This window comes from Pocillopora verrucosa, chromosome 8 (genome assembly GCF_036669915.1).
Source record: "Pocillopora verrucosa isolate sample1 chromosome 8, ASM3666991v2, whole genome shotgun sequence".
Classification (NCBI taxonomy): Eukaryota; Metazoa; Cnidaria; class Anthozoa; order Scleractinia; family Pocilloporidae; genus Pocillopora; species Pocillopora verrucosa.
In genome coordinates this window covers 10248467-10268107 of record NC_089319.1, presented here as the reverse complement: position 1 = coordinate 10268107, position 19641 = coordinate 10248467, and the positions used below count along the sequence as shown (strand labels likewise).

Sequence of the window (19641 nt, the reverse complement as noted above, 5' to 3'; positions counted from 1 at the left end):
GAAATTCTGTTTTGGTCACTTGTGGGAGCTAATGGCTTAACTAGGTGTGCGAAATTTTTGCCACCAAATGCCATCGTCACTCTGGTGATCATATGGGGTAGAACATCACACTTTTTAAGTTTGAATTACATGTATTTGGGTTTTCAAAAAGCCAAGATTGGAAAAAAATCCGTATCCTTCTAAAGGATTTAAACAAATTTATTTTGTGGTGGTTATTGTAGCTTAAGAAATGGCCCCACTACAGTAAGGATGAGAAAGATTCTCTGATAACAAGTGAGGAAGGCATTGTATACAGTCAAGCCATCCACTATGCCAATCGAATGGTGTACATGAGGATTCCCCTGGATGCTAGTGAGAAGATGCCACGACCCCCTCCTGCTGCAGGTAAATCAGATTAGGGGACATTGGGAATGAAAGGAATAGTTAAATGATTTTCGTCCTTGTGTCATGACAAATTTAACTTTTTTTTTTTTTTTGGAAGGCGGGGGGGAGTACCCTAATTTAGTATCCAAAATACAGGGACAGGGACATGTGAGGGAGGAGAAGGTGTTTTTCATGTCTGTCAGTAACATTATTATAAGTGAAGCAATCACATGCCTGCAAACAAACTATCTCAATTGAATTTGGTGCCAAATCAAAGAAATCAAATTGGAAATAAATTTTGTTGTGTGGAATCCTTTATTGGTCACCTCTGGGAATGAGAGGCCATCTTCACACAGGATGTTTTTGATGTCAGTAATCCCAGGATGCTAGCATACGATCAGACCCTCATTATAATTGACTCTGTAGGATGCGCTTTTCTTCGCTGGCAGGGTGAAATGAAACGAGTTGGGGAGAGGTTTGTTAGAGGTTAGTAATGTGAGACCCTTTGCAGCCCTCTTGCCAACTTGTGTCACTCAAGGCCTCAGAGTTTCCTGTCCTGTCTAGACATGAACTTCTGTGTTTCTTTGGGAAAAGAAACGCCTGTGCCAAAGAGCTGATAATAATGGCATGTTCGCTGGGTATGCTTGTCATATGTGAGCCTGTTATGTGGCCTACACTGCAGCTTTCCATGAGTCTTCTGTGGCATGATTAGTAGCACATCCAACCACAAAGCTGAAACTGGTTAGGGAGTGAGTCCACTGAGGTTTCTACTGTCATGAAAAATATATAACATATTGCATTTATGGTGTGTTTTTTTTTTTTCTGTCTCTGCTGTCAGGTACACAAATGGATGGGGAGGGTTCTGTCAGTGGCACCTATGCTGGGAGCATTGCCAACGGTGTGGCAGGAGGTAGGTGTCATACTGTAGTTAAGCATTCTTGATTTGACCCTTTTTACTCTTGACCTTTTTCTCTATACACTCCTTATGTTACTGATCAGGAGAATTCATTCAATAATCCAAGGGTTCATATGTGGAAAGCATGTCTTTTGTTCTGTTGACCTCAATGTTTGATTTAGGGGTGATACTAGGTGCTAGTCACTCTTTGGGGTTGGAGAGTGAAACCGTTTGTTTGAATTCCTCGATGCCTGCATGTGACAGGCACAAAAGTGTCCAAGAATGAAGATGTATGCCAGGGATGGATACTGAGGGAGTTAAGGGAAGTTGTCATTAGGTTGCTGAAATAAAAAATGTCAAAGGAAGTCTGAACCAAATTGGAAGTCCAGCTTGCTCCACATGCAAACATCTCTCAATGTTTTCACTTTACTGTTTTTATCTTTCGACTCTTAATTTTTTGGGTTTTTAACCACAAGAAATTTCTCCTCGTCTTGGGCATCCTGCCCAGAGTTAATTTGTGACCCTGGTGGAAGAATAGCCTTGCATTCGAGAAAGGGTTAATAAATTTTCCACACAGGCCTGTTATACGGAGTAAGGAACAAGAAACAGTGGGATAAAATTTATACATTCATTTCATACTTAGTTTTTTTTTTAGGGAGTAGTGAAGTTGGCAGTTGTATCACAGACAGTGGTGGATGTGATACCTATATGGATGATGAGGATGGTGGAACTATTGCTGACCAAGTGACAAGATTTGTCAGTCGGTTTGTGGATCGTGTTGGCACAGAGGCTGGAATTAGTCAAGGGCATCTTAAGTCTCTTTACACCATGATACCAGGTCAGTGTTATTAGGCAGTGGACAAGAAGAGTGGAAAATCTAACAATTTTAACACAGCCAGACCCTTACATGAACTCGTTATTTCTTCAACCTGTGTTGAAATTTGACTTGCCATGTATTTTGTATTTCCAGATGCAAACAGAAATTTTCTTTGTTATGTTGGTTTGATGTGCATAAACATGACTGGATTGTAGCTTTAGAATACAGACTGCACGGTTTTTTTTACCTTCTTAATTTTTTTTTCTTGTTGTTTTGTTTTTTGCTTTGATGGGAAACAGGAGTAGTTGCGATGCACATAGAGTCATTGGAGCCAGTTTATCGTGAATACAAGAACTTGGCTCCAATTCAAAAGGTTGGTACTAAGTACTTGAAATATATGACAATGAGTATTTAGATTGGTTGTTCGTGGCTTTAATGAGGGAAGATTCTATTTGATATAAAAACAAAAAAACGCTCATTCCTGAATGAAATTTTATACTAAAAAAAAATCGGCTGATTTCGGGAAGGTGGGGGATTTTATTGACCAAAAGAGTCCAAGAAGCCAAAATTTTTTTGGGGTGACAGTTTTTCATTAATTTTATTGGTCAGGAAATCTGAGTGGGTGTCGCAGTCACAGTTGCTGACACCCATTCCAACTTGCTGTGACTGTCCCCTGTTTGTCACTCACCGCAGGCCAAGATCATGAGACCCGCCCTGCTGGTGGGGGAGGATATGATGAGCGACGGACTCCGTGCTTACCTCATACCTGACGGGAGGGAGCTCGGCAAGGGAGGAGACGATCAGGGTGGGGCACGTCTGTTGCCCGCTGAAGGAGCAGTATTTCTGACAAACTACAGAGTGATTTTCAAAGGGACGCCAGTAGATCCATTTGGTAAGTTTCTTCCGGCAATTTTTTTGGTGCTTTTGATTTTTTAATTATTTAAAAGAGACCGCTCAACCTTTACTGACGATAACTTCCACAAAGGAGCATGTGGTTTTGTTGCCTTCAACATAAAACCCTTACATTTTTCTCTTATCATTAGTAAGTACTTTTAATAGATGGAAATCTTGTGACATTCCTAGGTTATAAGCTTTTGAGAGGTTAGGCTGTAAAACTTACTTGACGTTCACTTTTTATATCCCATTTACTCTAAGGAACAAAGCGATATTGAGTAAACAAACCCCTTTGGGCAGCTGGTATGTCGGCTGATAATGTCCGTGGCTGGTAATTTGTCCGAAAAATGAATATTTGACCGAGAAGCGATGTTAAATGTTAAATTTTGAGGACAATCTCCTAGCCAAGGACATTATCAGCTGACATACCACAAGCCAGAAAGGGGTTTTAACTATTTCATAATCCTCCTGTAATTTTTCAAAAATCACTCGTAAAAAAAAAGAAGTGTTGATGTGATTGCGGATGCGTATAAGCGACCAGCTTTTTAATATCACCGTCACTGAAATCTACAAAACGAGTTCGGTTTCCTTCCGTGTATATTAATAGAGATGAAGGATGAAACTCTTGAGCAGGCTTTGTTTCTTTTCGACGGAAATAATCGGAGGACATACTGATGTAGATGGGGATTATCGCTTGATAACTGTACGGTGATTTTGCACCACGTGATTAAGAGTAGCCCATAAAATCGCGCGCAAAATTATTGGGTCGGTCGTAAGCTTTAGTTATGCCTCGAAAATCCCCTAGTGAACAATTAAGAATTACAGAACATGAATTATCGATAAACCGGCCAGTGCCATCTACCCAAATTCAGATGGTGCTGTTATGCTTCATTTTTTCTGTTATCGTATAGTTACTTCCGAGTGGTGTAAATGGTGAATGGTGAATGGAGTTACCTTTTTCGTTTTTCAGCATCTGAGATGATTGTGACTAGAAGTTTTCCTGTGGGATCACTTGTCAGGGAGAAGAGGATTGGAGTGCAGTATTTACAGCACTTGGAACAGTGGCTGCACGAGTGTATTCAGCTCAGATCTAGTACTTTTCAGGTCAATACCTTTTTTGTCTTGATTTGCATTCCTGCAGTTTATAAAGTAATTTCAACAACCAGGTTATTTCAAGTTGACAAGTTTGAAATACAAAATAAGATAGACACTACTCGTTGTTAGCTGTAGCTAGTCGTGGCGAGCTTTGGTTTAAAGCCCTCACAGAATATTTAACCTAATTTTAGCAAAAATCCAGCAACACAGAATGAAAAGTAATGGTTCTGATAATTGGTCTGAACTGACATTGGAATCCTTGAGATTCTCCGCAAACTGAATGATTAAATTTTTGTGTCGTATATGTGAACAGTCCTTTGCAGGCAAGCAGAAGATAACCATAGCAACATAACCTGTAAAACAGGTTCTGAAACTTACAAGCAAAATTTTTGGCGGCAAGAGACAAACCAACCTCTTGAGCGAGCAGCAAATAGTTCATTGCAAATGCACTTAGCATTTTACACTGACCTACCAGAATTGATAATAGTGCCAAACATTTGCTTGATTTTCACTATACCTGAGGTTCTTCTGCATTTGCATGAAAATTATCCCTTTTTCATTTTCTTCACCCAACAGATGATGAAATTGGTTTTTGACGAGGAGGTTCAACCGGAAGACGTTGAGACATTTCGAAAGACATTGCAAAGGAGACGTTCACCTACTACGGTTTTCGGTACATTTGCCTTCTGCGGCAAAGGCGTTCCAAGGACGCCGACGTTTGTCATTGAAAAACACATGGAGAGACAAGGAACTCTTCGAAAATCCAAGAAGAAACTCGCAAATGCGTCACGGAACAAGGCAGGTATCGCTCAGATTCGGGAATCTCTCCGAAAAAAACGCCACCGGCACAATACGTCAGATCCGCAGAGTCTGGACCACAGATCACCAAGTGGATCCCTCACCACGGATGATGATGATTCTGCGGTCGATGTAAATGACATTTCCCTCAAAAGCGAACCTATTGTCGTTCATGGGGCTGAACGGCTCAGTAAGTTGTCCTACTGCGGTGACTACTCGCGTCTTAAACTTGGAAATATTGCCAAAGAGTCTGCAGACGGACCTTGGCGGATTTGCATGGTCAATGTCACATATACTGCGTGTAGAAGGTGAGGATGAAGTCTTGTTTGTTAGGGTGAAAGTAAGAGAAGAGTCTGCGTGCTTGACTAGCTTTCATCGTTGCCGGAGCTTTTCCCGGTTTCTTTAGCATGAAACAAGCGAGTTTTATTCTCTATTTCGCCCCAGATAGAAGACCAATCCATCGCAGGTTATCACTCCCTCTCCCCCTCCCCCCGACCCATCCCTTGTCATATGACAGGAAAGAGAGTAAGCACGAGGGTAAAAATAGTGTCTTGGGGTACAATGGGAACTTGGTTGATTTTCATTGAACAATTACAGTCTTTTCTCGAGGAAAAGAAGGTAATGGAAAGTTTCATCTTTGTTGATTTGTTTCATATTTCACTGCAGAAAACCGGTTTGGTTCATTTGTTCGTTATGACGGGGTGGATTTTATGTTCAGGCGCCTGATTGTGACAGTGATTTGGTTTAATCTGGGTTCGGGATACTGAAACTGCGCCCTGTCAGTCTGTTCTTATTACACCTGTTTTTCTCCACAGTTACCCATCAGTGGTTGTAGTTCCACAAAGCATATCAGACGATAGCATTCTCAGAATAGCCAAAAACCACCGCCAGGGCAGGTTTCCTGTTGCAGTGTGGAGACACCAGCGGAACAAAGCCACACTGCTTAGAGCTGGTGGTATTGAAAGGAGTACAATTGGATCAATCATGCGTCAGACCAAAAATGTAGGGCAGGGAGGTGTAGCTAGTCACGCCATCTCTTCATCTGCCTCAGCTGAACAAGAGAAGTATTTTAGTGCCGTTGGTGAGTAGTTAAAGACAACGTCATGAAGGAGCCCTGATATTTGCGTGACACTTTAACACTTAAAGTAACGTTACAATTTCGTTACATATTTACTCATTTCGTGTTGATTTATATGTCGCTGCTTCAATAACAGTCGGTCTCTACTTATTATTTTTGACTTTTCAGTTTCGTTTGGGGCGCTCCTGTTAATTATTAAGTACTGTATCATTTGATAGGCGGTTACTTTCGGTTATAATTTGAATCGCCATTGCGTTACTAAGAGAACGGAGGGGACGAACATGATTTTAAGTGACAACTTACTCGTGGTAATGCTAAGGCAGCCACTTCGTGGTCGTCGCTGTTAAGTTTTCTGTCGAGCGTATATTGTGCGGAGTACGCGAAAGTATTGTCGTTGGAGAGCAAAGTGGAATGTTCTAGAGCGTGCCTAAATGGTGGGGAAGAGGGGAGGGGAGGGAATGTATCTTTGGGTGCTTATCACCCTCTTCCTTTGTTACGAAAACTCACAGTTTGTGATGGTAAGGAAATATGATAACCCTCATAATGCCCCTAAGGCCTGTTGTCAGACGCGGTATCTCTGACGTTAATTAATTTGACTGTGTTCATTGACATTTTAGTGGCAGCGACACCTCAAAGTAAAAACAAGAACATGTCACGCGCGAACTCTCTACACCATGGCGTTCTCCTCAAGGATGGTTACTTTGCAGATGAAGTTGATTCAGGTCAACTTGTGGACAGAACCATAATGAAGAAAGGCTGGGAACCGGCAGCTCTCTACGTCTTTGGTGACAAGACATTGTTAAGGGTATGTGTTTATATTGATAGGGTATAAGTGACTTATTCGATGGGTGTAGTGGCTGGATAGGTTGTACACCATAGGTTAAACCAAGACATTACAACAGCAAGTTCGTAAAACTCTAGAGAACACGACGTGAAACACACGAAGCAAAAAGAGCGAAACTCAACGAAAATAAAGTTTTCAACATTCGAACAAACTTGAAAAGTTTTCAATACCGGCTTCAAGTTGAAATAGTCACTTTTTGTGAAAGTATCACTCAGAACGTTAAGAACTGATCTTCTTTTGTTACATAACGGTGTACTTGCCCTCGAAGCTAAAACAAGCTTGCCACTTGAAGCGCGGGAAAATGCGAGTGACCAGGACGCGGTTGGTGTTAGTCTTGAATCTGATTGGTGGAGAGGATGGCGAAAGCGAAAACGAAAGCAGTAATGGATTAGTTCGGACACTTGCAAATTGCTGCTGAATATCCCTAATTTAACGAAGTGAACAGGATCAACAAAGATCCTGTAAGGAAGGTACTGCATTTACCAATTTCGTTTTGTTTCTCTTTAGCATGTCAAACAAGAGGCTTATCCTAAGTGTGACTTTGTACCGATCGAGGTAAGACATGGGATGCGATTTTGTCTGAATTTTAGATAATTTGCGGTTTATGTATTCTATGTTCTGTAGTCCAGATGACGAACTTTCCTCTCATTAACGTCCATCCATATTTGTATCTCTATCGTCAGCTCCCAGACATCAGAGCAGTTAGAGCAAGTTTCAAGAAGTTTCAGCGTGCGACTTGTCCGAGTACAGAAACAAACTCAAGCTTCATTCGGCAGGTCGAAGACTCTGAATGGCTCCAACAGGTGTGTTGAATCAATGAACTCGAAAAAAATAATCGAGGTGAGAGAGGGGAAAATAGATCCGATATCCCTTGGTTTTCAATGAAATTAAGAGCCGTTAGATTTAGCACACGAGTCTGAACTCCCTGTATTTTTTGTTCGAAATCGTGGCGCTCTCGGCTTCGATCCAAAAGCCGTAAACCTTGTAAAGCACATTCCTCGCAACCTACTTTAGGATTTTAAACCGAACTTGCTGGTTAAATATCGTACAAGAACGTGGAGTTTGAAATGATAATGAAGCTCCATTTTGTCGCTTGGGAGCAACAGCACTAAATATATGCGCAGTAGTTCCTTTTTGATTCTTGGCACTGTAACAGTCTCAACACCAGTCGGATTCATAAACCATTATCCCTTTGATTTCAATTTGCAGCTGTCAGCCATCATGACGGTGGCCAACTGTTTTGTTGATCTCATTGATATCCAAGGATCTTCTGTCCTAGTTTGCTTTGAAGATGGCTGGGATGCTACTCCGCAGGTAATGGCCGGCATAATCACATGGTGTTAGGGACCTTAGGCAGCAGGATGGGGATGCTGAGAAAACTTTGATTCAAAAAAATGAATTTACATTTTCCATAAGAATTTCCGAAATGGCTGCATCTTTTTACCTTTGTTTAACAGCGTTAGAGCTCATCTCGAAAGTGAAATAGATAGGCAGTGTTTCGTCCCAAAGACTTACGCAAGTAGTTTTCCGGCGGTGTTCTCAAACTTGGGGCTTTCACGTTCCTGCTTTGCAAAGGGTGGCTGGGAAAGAAACAAGTCTTGAAAGTGCAAATAATGAGCTCTTCTTCTTCTTCTCATTAAAGCTCTTGTTTCTCTGGAGTCTTATTGCCGTCGTAGTCGTGGTTTACTTATGGTCTCTGTTGTCTTTTACTGTTTGCTGGAAAGCATATCAGTTAAGGGTCGTGAAACGAAAACCAAAGTATTCACAACGGTCGATCAAAGCGAAGGACAATTTCTAAGGGAACCAATTAGAATTCAAAGAAGCCGGCTTCAAGCGTGGGAAAACGCAATTGACGAGGTCGAGATTGATTGTAATTTTTTGCATCTGAGAGGATAAGATGAAACTCGTGATCAATCACAGCGCGGTTCAAAGAGCAGATTTATTTATTATTAATTTTTTTTCTTCACGCAGGTGTTGTCTTTAGCAGAGCTTATGCTCGATCCTCACTATCGAACCATCGATGGTTTCAAACTTTTAATTGAAAAGGAGTGGCTTTCCTTTGGACACAGGTTCACCCACCGTGGAAATCATATCGCTTCAACCCAGGGAGGATTTACTCCCATCTTTCTTCAGTTCTTGGATTGTGTGCATCAGGTATTTTACGAGATATTGGTATTACTAGGTTAGACCTTGGATATAGAGCCCATTTCGATCGAATGTCGTAAAACCACACGCAAGTAATCACTACAGCCAATCAGATGTGAGGAAATTACCGCATGTAACAAGGAAACTACTTGAAGGGCGGGAAAACGCGGGTGACCAGCTCGCGTTTGGGTTTAGTTTTGAATCTGTTTGGTTGTGAGGATGGCGTGAGTTTTCTGAACCAATCACACAGTGAAGTCGAGAAAAACAAAAGCAATCTCGGATTACTTTCAATACTCTATTTATAATTGCTGTTGTGTAAAACTTTGTCCATTGTAAGAGTCGGGAAGGAAGGAACTCAGTGGTAAGCTGCTAAAAATGAGACTTTTCTCGGCTATGTGTGTGCTTTGTTTCAGCAATATGGGATTCTAGGTTGGGCAGCTCACCCTGTTGTTGAGTGCTCTTCAGTCACTCTTTTCAGTCACTCTTCCACTGTCACCTCATTTGCATAAAAATGCCTTTTTTACCCTTTTAGATAATGCTTCAGTTTCCTTTGTCCTTTGAATTCAACGATCATTTTCTGTGTACTATCGCTTACCATCATGCCTCGATGAGGTTTCGCACTTTTCTTTTGGATTCTGAACATGAACGTTCCGAGTCTGGTTGGATGGCAGAGGAGGATCACAAACCAAGAGGGAAATCACTTTGGGATTACATGGATGTTCAAAAGACCAAGTCACCTCTCTATATCAACTTCTTGTACTCGCCAAACCAGACCAAGGTATAGAAAGACAATATCATGAATATACAGAAACAAACAACAGAATTCTCAACAAAATATGAACATCAGAGTGAAATAGCGTTTTGGGAACAATATTTTTTATTAACGAAAATGAGTCATTAAAACTCTAAATCAATGTCGCTATCTAAGCATCTAAGCAACTGCTCAGACATCCTTCCCCTAACCCGTCAACAGTCAATTGATAACAAGTTAGGGTTAATGTTGGGTTAGGGGAGTGGTCTGTGCGCAGTTGTTCAGATACTGATACTGATCCAAGATTCCACGTGTCGTGGCGACTCCACACGTTGTGGATTTCTAGCTGAGGTCAAGATTTTGACATGTCTAAGGAAGTAGAGAAAGATGTTTTCGTCTTGTCACGAGCGTGGGACAAAGAAAAAATTCTGAGTCCCCATGAGGAATCAAACCTCAGACCTTCGGATTTCGCGCTCCGATGCTCTACCACTGAGTTAACAGGCGGCCTGCATACTGCCAGGATCAGCAATGTCGATAGCGTCATGTTTGTAGATAGAAGTAAGAGAGATGGTAAGTATTGAGTTCGATAAAGAAACAGAGAAAGACGTTTTTCGTCTTGTCACCATGTCTAAGGAAGTTTCCTTGAAGATTGTTGTTACACTTGAAGCTATGGAGGTTGTTTTTTTTTTACGTGAACATCATGATGATGAAAAAGAGGCCGTTAAGAAAGCTTTGGTCATGAGGCATTGACCGAGATTCATTTTCTTTACTGGGGAATTGTCCTTTGATACACTTGAGACAATCAACTTAATCATACTGCGAATAAATTCGATTATTCTGTCTTGTTAGGGCACTTCATGATTGTGCCCTTAAAGTGAAGCCGAAGTATCTGCAACAACCGGTCAGAACAGGGAAAAGCATCACAAGGACCCAATGAGAACACTTTGTAGATATGTGTAAATGTCCTCTAGTTCGAGAAATTGCAAGGGAACAAGTCGCGGTTGGTTTTTAGTTTTGCATCTGATTGGTTGAGGTTGAGGTGGGGCAAGTTATATCGACCAATCACAGAGCGCATAGTAACAAATTGAATGGAGGTTGTTTTAAATGCACCGGTAGTTCTACACCAAAACTGAACTTAAAGATGTTACAATTTTCTTGCAGGTGTTGAGACCATTCTGTAAAGTACCCAATCTGAAAGTGTGGAAGTATTATACAACAGAGAACCTGTCCACCGGCCCAACTTATGACTTGGAGCTGATCAATGATGTGACAACCACGGTAGAAAATGAAGGAAGCCCTGATGGAAAACAGGTATGGGAAAAAAAGCTATTATAAGTTTATATGAAGCTTATAAATGAACTACAATCGAGTGATTGATCAATCAATTAATCACTTAATTACTTAATGACTGAGAGGGCTGGACAGGAAAATCATTTGGCTTGAGGTCAGGACATACGGACCGAGCGCAGCGAGTTCAATGCATCACGACCTAGAGCCAAATATTTTCCCGTCTGGCCCAATCTAAGTTAGTCAATAAGCATTTTATCACAAGGCCGTCGTTCTTTCTCTTTGATCCTTTCTTCTTTTAGCTTGTTGCTGGGCCATATGGCTCTGTGCGGCCCTGCTCACGTCATCGCGTACGGTCCTCATGAGAGGATTTTTGCTTAATGCATTTCAATAAAAGTGCGCGTTGCCGTACGGGTCATATGATAATACTAGTCTAGTAAACAGAAAATCACAAAATATGTAGTGATAAACCAAGAAGGATGGAAGAGATTAACAAAGAATGACAATGTTAGGCTGGATAAATCTCGTATGTGGCACCTGCAATAGTTCACGAATATGTAAGTTGACTGCAAATAGGTGAGAGAATTTATCAAGGAGGTAATACAACCATCGCTCTGACGAAGGGTTAACGCTCGAAACGTCAGCCTTTAAAATCTTTACGGTGGCTAATTTACGTTTTCAACTCAGTTGGTAATACCAAATTACCCTAATTATAATTTTGTTTCATTTGTGACCAGGAGACCTATGGAAGCTGTACGACTGGTTGCTATGGTGATGTCACTCAGTTTGCACTAGACGAGTGCTCGTGGCTGCTTCAAGAGCTGTACAGATTGGAGGAGGAAGCTGATCAGAAACCTAAGAAATGGGAACAACACTGGCACAAGCTGTCTTACCCTGCCATGAAGAGAAAGGTGCGTTACGCAACTTAACGTAACGTTTACTAACGAAACGTAATGTAGACTAATTCGACAAAACGTAGCGAAAGGTCCACTGGCATAACGTGAAGTTAAGGTACGCAAAAATTAGACTGAGAACAATCATTCATAGACACGAAATAAGATAACAAAACACCAGATCGCCGCGCTTACAAGATTTCAAGTTTATATACAGAAGTTGTAAATTTATTGTATTCCGAGTAACTTTTGGAATGATCAAGTTGGCTTTTTTTGTTCTTATAGGTTTTGTCCTATAATGGAAGATGGTTCAATCATCAGAGACTGAACCTTCACAAGAGAAGTACCATGGAAGTAATTCTTAAGGTATTAAAACTTCCCTAGAGATTGAAAGCTCCATACTTTTTTTCCTTTCTGCGTTTCCCAAAAGTTGCCTCGATTTGAAGAGAGCCGCAAAATATTGGTTTGACGAGATAGAAAGGCACCAAAGAGGAAATAAAAAACTAACGAGGAGTGAGAATGATTTGGGAGGGAAAATAGTGACACAAATTGGAATTGAGCTCTGGATATTAGTGATGAGGGATAGAAAAACCCAACAAAGGAAATGATAAACTATGAAGGGACAAGAGTGGATGAGAATGGGAAAGATTGACACGGAAACGGATTACAAATGATGAGCCCGAAAAGTTTATCGGTGTGCACAGAAATACTTCATGGAAAACTTTGGCTGATAGAAGTGATAGTAGTCTTATCTCATGTTTTAGGGTAAGCTCCAAGTGGAAGAACGTGGAGCTCAGGGCTTCTCACAGCCGCACAACTTTGAGACCCATCTGTTTGTTCCTCCGTCAAATTGCGATCATTGTCTACAGTTGATCATTGGTATTTTAAGCAAAGGTGAGAGTTCCGCCGCTCTTCCAGGATGTTGTCCCGTGTTCGAAGATTTCTTACCCTGTTTAGGTTAAGTTAGCTTTAACGAACCTTGTTACCAGGAGTGTGAGGACCCTAGGGGTGCTAGTGGTTCTCTATGCTGGTTCATCGTAGATAACCCCACCAGAATTTCGTTAAGTCTCTCAAACAGTTTATTGTTACCTGTTTATACCACTAAGTGGAGAGAGGTGTTGCCATGGTTAAGTGTTAATGTTGTGGCCTGATCGTCCGCGTGAGCGTAGACAACCAAAGGATTTTGACAACCGAAGTGGAAGTCATATTCAGAACGCAGTCCACTGTTATTTCAGGATTCAAACTATTTACTTGATAGTGTTGAAAGGTCATTGCCCAACAATACATAACAACACACCCCAATGACCCCAATTAGGGCTAGAACCCAGACCTCTCGATCTCGCTTCCAACGCGGTAACCACTCAGTCACAGTGTCATGGGTGTTGATAACCACCATCTCATTTTGTGTGAAACTCAAGAGTTATTTTCACATTTACAGGAATGAAGTGTACAGAATGTGGTTACAACTGCCATGAACGGTGCCAACCGCAGGTCCCTTGGCAGTGTAAGAAACGAGATCTTCTCGAGCAGCCTGGGTCTGGAATGACTAAGAGTACTATGAGCCTGCCTAGTGAGGTCAGCAGTCGCTGTCGGTTGCATTTAAACACTTGTCGTTATATACTTGTACTTAGAATTCCTATTAATGTTGTCTTTTTCATTATTGTTGGTGTTATTATTGTTATTGTTATTATTATTATTATTATTATTATTATTACTTATTATTATTATTGTTGGTGTTGTTGTTGTTCATTATTCATTCCGAGTGTTTTTACAGTGTTAACAACCCTCTGGAGTGATGAACATTTTACCTCTAGGTTATAAGGATACACCGACGTATCAGATAAGGATTGTTACCTTGATGTAACAGGAAATTCTCTGAACTAATCTAAAAGAAATGTTTACTAACTAGAAGGGAGAATATCACGCCGTTCTTGAAATTTACATTATTGACCGTTTGTTCAACCCAGACTGATGCTGCGCACCCTAAGAAGCTTCACTGTGGATACCTGTTTAAGAGAGGCCACCTTTTACGGCAGTGGAAGTCCAGATGGTTTGTTCTGGACACTCAGAGAAATCAGGTATTTTTCGTTTCCTTCATTGGTCTATTTGTCATTAATTGTTGAGAGCTATCGAATAGTAGCATGTTTTAAAGTTGCTCTAGATCTAAATTGAGTTGACTTGACTAAGCAAAATGTGATTAAATAGAGATGGTATTTGTTTTGTCACGAGCTTGGGACAAAAGAAAATTCTTGCAGTAGAGACCCCGAATGATGAGCTAGGCCACTATTTGGTTCGTCTGTACTTTGCTGAGATGAGCAATGTTGAAAGCTTCGTGTGAGTAAGAGAGATTGTAAATTTTGAGCACCAGAGTACGAAATCCCAAGTTCTGGAGTTAAATTTCCGTGGAGGATTCGGATTTTTTCAAGAAGATCAATACAAGAACAATGGCATCTTTAATCAGATAACTGTTCTATTGTCACTCTTAGCTTCGGTACTATGATGAAGAACACGACGACCATTTACAAGGCTTTGTCGACCTCGGGGAAATGATAGCAGTGCATTGTCTTACCAACCTACCTCCAGGTAAGAGGGGATGTATTATTAACCGTTTCATACACAGTCGCCTTCTTTTTACTGAACAGCAGAACCAAAGCCTTAACCTACAATACTTTACTCGCACTTAGGTTCCTTTTTGCGCTTAGCATCGAATTCGCGTTTTCGCCCGTTTGAAACTGGCTACAAGGGTTTCTGCGCCTGAAACTGGCCGGAATAAGGTTTTTCCCACGCTTAACACATGGTTTACGTTTTCGTGCGTGTGACACTGGCTACAGACAAGGCTACGTAGGCTCGTCACGCTCGACTATTTAAACCGGTTCCACGTTCTCGCTCTTTAGTTGGGGTTAAAAATCTCTCCCACTTGAGTCCAATCACAATTCTTCCAGTCCCCTATACAAGGTAGACGCGCTTATCACGATTTTGCCGTCTTATTAAGTCCAGGGAGCCTGTTTCACTCTCAGAAGTGTTTATTAGCATGTGCCAAACGTTTTTCCGCGTGCGTTTCAGAGCTGTGTGTGTTCCTAATCTCAGAAAATTAAACAAGTTTCTTTTCTTTAGGCGAGCTTTGTTTTATTCTTTTTTATTATATTTCTGACTAATAGGTCTTTTGCGTTTGCGCTATTGACAGTGGTTTCTTTTTGGGTTACTCAATAATTATTCTGAATGTCGTGACACTCAAACGGGAAAACTGGTATATTTTTGAGCTGGACACTAACTCCTTATGTTAATGTTTGTCCATTTGTTTTAGGTGCACCTAAAGGTTCGATAAAAGGAGCCTTTTTTGATGTGAGTTGACAGTTTAAATTACATATTGACTAAAGATATGAACATGTGTAAGATTCAGTAAAGTAAGTAGTGAAGGGAAATTTGTTATTGCTAGGATATAGTTACAGTTACGTTGTTTAGGTTCAAGATTCTTTCTCTTGACAATAGTCATAAAGTAATGGGAAAAGTTTGCTATGAGAAAGAGAAAAATTTGTTCACGGTCTGGGAGTTGCACCTCAGTGCAAGGCATTGATTTTCTGTCCAGGAGAAGAGGAGGGAAGGGCAGCTTTTGTGTCTTGTTGGTTGTACGTTCTAGAAAGATTTAAGCTTCATTTATTGAAAACACGACCGGCGAAGTGTGCCACTGTCTTCGCTTTCCTCTCTTGAAACCTTAAAAAGATCCAACAGAAAAACTATCAGAATCTTCCAATTTTAAAACAGATGCAAATAGGGTGACATCATTATACACAGCGAATTTACAGTAGGCAGTCGTTTGCTGTTCGCCCCAACCTGACTCGGATGATAATCTCAAACTTACAGAATTTATCTTGATTTTGTCACAGTTGCGGACGACGAAGAGAGTGTACAACTTGATGTGTAACTCCTCTGAAGAAGCGAAGGTTTGGGTAGAAAAGCTTCAGAGCATGAATGTGTGAAGATCTTTCTGTTCTCGACGCTGTGCAAACGGTTTCTTCATTTCATCTTCGGAGGAGGAATCTGTTTATCAATATGGCATCGATGAATTGCCAATTGTGTACTTAGAATCTTGAATAATGACTGGAGAAGCCTAGAGAGAGTGAACCACGAAACTTGGGCAAAAGTTTTTTGAAATAATCGTGGCTTTGCGTAGTTGGAATTTTTAAAGGTCAGATGCCCTCCTCTCTTTAACGAGAGATACCGAGACTTTTAACCGTTGACGTAGCCATACTGATTGATCGTGGTAACTAAGCTACAACCACTCAGGTATCACTTAGTGATGTCATTCGCATGGAATTTGCGGTGGAGGCTGTTTTTCTAAACAAGCGAACTGGAGAAGCAACGACGCCCGTTTTAATTTTTACCCCATTTGTTGTACTTTATACATTCGTGAAAAACGAAATTAATTTTCAGTCGTCTGCATCTTTCTTAATTTATGGCCATTCGCCGTAGTTTCCTTAGTTTTAAGCATTTGTAGCGTTTATTTTGTGTTCACGCTCGCTGTGATCACAATTTACACAGAATCAATGTCAGTATTTGAGCAACTGCGCCCCTACCCCTACCCCTCCCCTAACCTATCATTAACCTTAACTCGGTAACAGACTGTTGATGTGTTTGGAGGGAGGGGTAGGTGCGCTGTTGCTTAGATACTGACTTTGATCCGAAATTGTTTTATCCAGATTACTCTGAAGATGTACAGTTTTGTTTCTAATTATTACCAGTGTTTTACGTAACTGCTGTGAATGGCGTTTTCTTTTTAATTTTGAGAGGGACATACATGTGTCTGGACGATGTTAGATCCACTATTGAAATGTCGTTTTTAAATAAGCTATCCTGAAAGAAAATGGAATGCAAATTGGAGACAGTTGATGGCTGGAGAACCTGCGTATTTTCCGCAGGTCTAAAAGAGAATTTTTAGATATGAAGCTTTGTAGAATGTGAAGTATATAATTAATTTTTAGTACTGTAAAATACTTAACCCTTTAACTCCAAAGATCAGATTGTTGATTCTCCCCTCTAGCTGCGACACATTTATTTGTAAATTAGTTGCGAGAATTTGCTGTGAGATCAAGATTACAACTACTTGTTAAGTTTGGGTATTCTCAGAACCTGTTTGCTGGATGATGTATGGACATTTTAGGGAGAAGTTATATATCACTTCAGGGAGTTGAAGGGTTTTACAATTATGATAGTGAAGTTCAGTATTTATAATAGTGCGTATCACTTAAAATTAGGCGGATGCAAATTTTGCTATAAGTTTTTTTTTTAAATTTTTTAGCTATATGGTTGCATGTTTTGCGAAGACTGAGGACAAACTCGTTAAGCGGAAATAAGAGTCTGCTCTTTAGGTCTGTGGATAGAACTAAAGGACTCTGAGTAATTCTTTTGAACATTGGGATGAAGTTGAAAAATTTCATGCATTCTATGTATGAATGGAACTTTGTGACAAGGAAGCGACTACTAGGCCGTTTTGCGTGTAAATTGTTTCCAAAATGTCGAATTTCGCCGTCTGTTTTCGCGTTTGGTCCCACGAAAACCTCATTTTTCATCTTAACGTAGTAATATAATTTACTAAAAAGCTTAAATTTTATTTAAGTATTGATTAGAAACTTAAGTCTGCCATTACCAGCGTCATTCAATGACATGCAATCTGTGGAATTGTGGCACGGATTGCGGGTCTAGCTGCTGTCAATCATTCTTAGGAAACAAGAAGGGTATTTTAAGGGTTCCATAAAAAGCCGCCTCGCGGTTTTTGTTACTTTGTAAGTTCCACATGTGCCTTCCTTGTCAATCTTTGTCATCCATGTATTTTCTTGCCTAAATATTGCTTTGTTCGTTTCGCAGTGTTACTTTACTAATACTTTGTAGGTTGAATTAATTTGAAGGAAGCGTAATAACCTCGTTTCCAGGGTCCTCTCTCTTCCTCCTGTAACATATTGTGCCTTAATTGTGTCTTGTAAATTTCTAGCTATTATGGTAATGATTGACAGTAGTATAAGAACATTGTGGATTTGATCCCAATCAATAACGTTTCTAATCAGAAATAAAGCGTTTTCTTTTGAACTGTTAAGATTATGTGTGGAGTCCTATACCGCACGCCCTTTACGTTCATGAAATTTTATAGGATAATCTTATCAATTCTAGCAAGTGGAGAACTTTTTAGATTACATTTCTCTTTGCACTAGGACGATATTAAACTGTGCGAGCAGCTTTTGATTGCATTGCTGTAGTTGATGGATGTTCCGTGTTAGAAGAATAGTAAATTAAATTATTTTTATTTCTGGGAGTAATGTCTTCTGTGAACTACCAAATCATTACTTTGCATTAGTTATAAGAAAGCCCGTAACAGCGTCGAGTTGTGATGTTTTGCTAAGTTAAGGACAGCCTCCGTTGCAGCCGATGTTTGGTCTTTTTCCGTAACACACTGTGTACCTCTCCAACTTGAAAGGTCTTCATTTGTCTTTTTACAATACTTCCATTTTTAAGTATCGGCTTAATTAGATGGTTTGACATGAGACCTTTTCCAAGGAAGCATTATAAGATTTAACCCTTTGCAGCTTTACATTAGCATTTATGCTTTCCACTATTCTCTTTACAATTCCTATGGTCCGGACAAAGATAAAGTTTGACAATCACGAGCTTCTTAGATTTGTGATCATTTCCTTTATCGTTATGATCTGAACTTTTGATTTAAAGGAATCACTGAGAAATTAGAAACCAAACACTCTTAGGGATAGAGAGTTACAGAAAAGGTATACCAGAGGGTTTCCTCTGCTTAGTTAAAAGCATTTGGTACTCCTTCGCGATCATTGGTCGAGAGCTACTGTCAATTTAACCTTTTTAACCCAAAGAGTGATTAGCATCTAATTTCTCCCTAAAATATCACCCCTGAATCACACTTTAAGGTCTTGAGAATAAAGGAACTGATCACCAATGAAAGCTTTTGATCGGCAAACAAATTCTCCTTGTCAGCACCCCAGGAAATGTATAAAGAACAGTATGAAGAATATGCATACTGATGTTAGGTTGTAAAGGGCTAACAAATGGAGTCCACATTGCTGTGCTTTCGTTTAGCAATAGATCACAGATGACGTCACAATGTGGTAAGAACAGAAAACGGCATACGAGGCGCAACCTTAGTGTATCACTGATTTTCTTACTACATTCTGTAACATATTTAACGAATAGATTCCAAGTTTCCGTGCGTCTGTTCAGTAATAGATCACAGATGACGTCAAAATGTGGTAGGAACAAAAAAGTGGCACACGAGGCGCAGCCGAGTGTGTCACTGATGTTCTTACTACATTTTGACGTCCTCTGTGATCTATAATAAAGAATTAAAAAGTTTTAATGATGACGTCATCTATAAGTCTGTCCTCCAATAGATCATAAGTGAGAACCAATCAAAACGCGTGCATAACTGAGCTTATTATATAATGCTATATAGATCTCGGCAGCATGTAATCTATTTGTTTTATATGATTAAAAGAAGAAAAACGTTATCAATGATGACGTCGTTTATGCGCCCGAGCTTCAAAAGATCAGAAGAAAGAACCAATCAAAACGCCTGTATAATTCAGCCTATAATTTTAAGGACTGTAGATAATGAGAAATTCCTCCATGTGAACTGCCCTCAAATATGCTACATATTGCTGTAAACGGGTCACACTAACCCAGGGATGGTGGACGAGACCGAGGATGAACAGCTGGGCACGGAAACTGTTATGGAGTGAATGGTAATTAAAAATGAGAAGGAAAAACTG

General features: G+C 40.2%; 1 protein-coding gene across 1 annotated transcript in view; it reads left to right on the top strand.

Moving 5' to 3' along the window:
• The window catches only part of LOC131778843 (myotubularin-related protein 13), a 30050-nt gene extending 11886 nt beyond the window's left edge, over positions 1–18164 (top strand). The window contains exons 17-39 of the mRNA XM_059095312.2: positions 222–384; positions 1202–1273; positions 1914–2096; positions 2375–2448; positions 2769–2967; positions 3940–4073; positions 4641–5170; positions 5678–5943; positions 6558–6745; positions 7292–7339; positions 7468–7587; positions 7994–8098; positions 8756–8938; positions 9462–9707; positions 10842–10991; positions 11705–11878; positions 12146–12226; positions 12625–12754; positions 13299–13435; positions 13828–13938; positions 14347–14443; positions 15165–15202; positions 15745–18164. Coding sequence (XP_058951295.2) covers positions 222–384; positions 1202–1273; positions 1914–2096; positions 2375–2448; positions 2769–2967; positions 3940–4073; positions 4641–5170; positions 5678–5943; positions 6558–6745; positions 7292–7339; positions 7468–7587; positions 7994–8098; positions 8756–8938; positions 9462–9707; positions 10842–10991; positions 11705–11878; positions 12146–12226; positions 12625–12754; positions 13299–13435; positions 13828–13938; positions 14347–14443; positions 15165–15202; positions 15745–15837 — 3522 coding nt within the window. The 3' untranslated portion in view covers positions 15838–18164. The remainder of the gene's footprint in view (positions 1–221; positions 385–1201; positions 1274–1913; positions 2097–2374; positions 2449–2768; positions 2968–3939; positions 4074–4640; positions 5171–5677; positions 5944–6557; positions 6746–7291; positions 7340–7467; positions 7588–7993; positions 8099–8755; positions 8939–9461; positions 9708–10841; positions 10992–11704; positions 11879–12145; positions 12227–12624; positions 12755–13298; positions 13436–13827; positions 13939–14346; positions 14444–15164; positions 15203–15744) is intronic.
• Positions 18165–19641: the final 1477 nt, after the last annotated feature.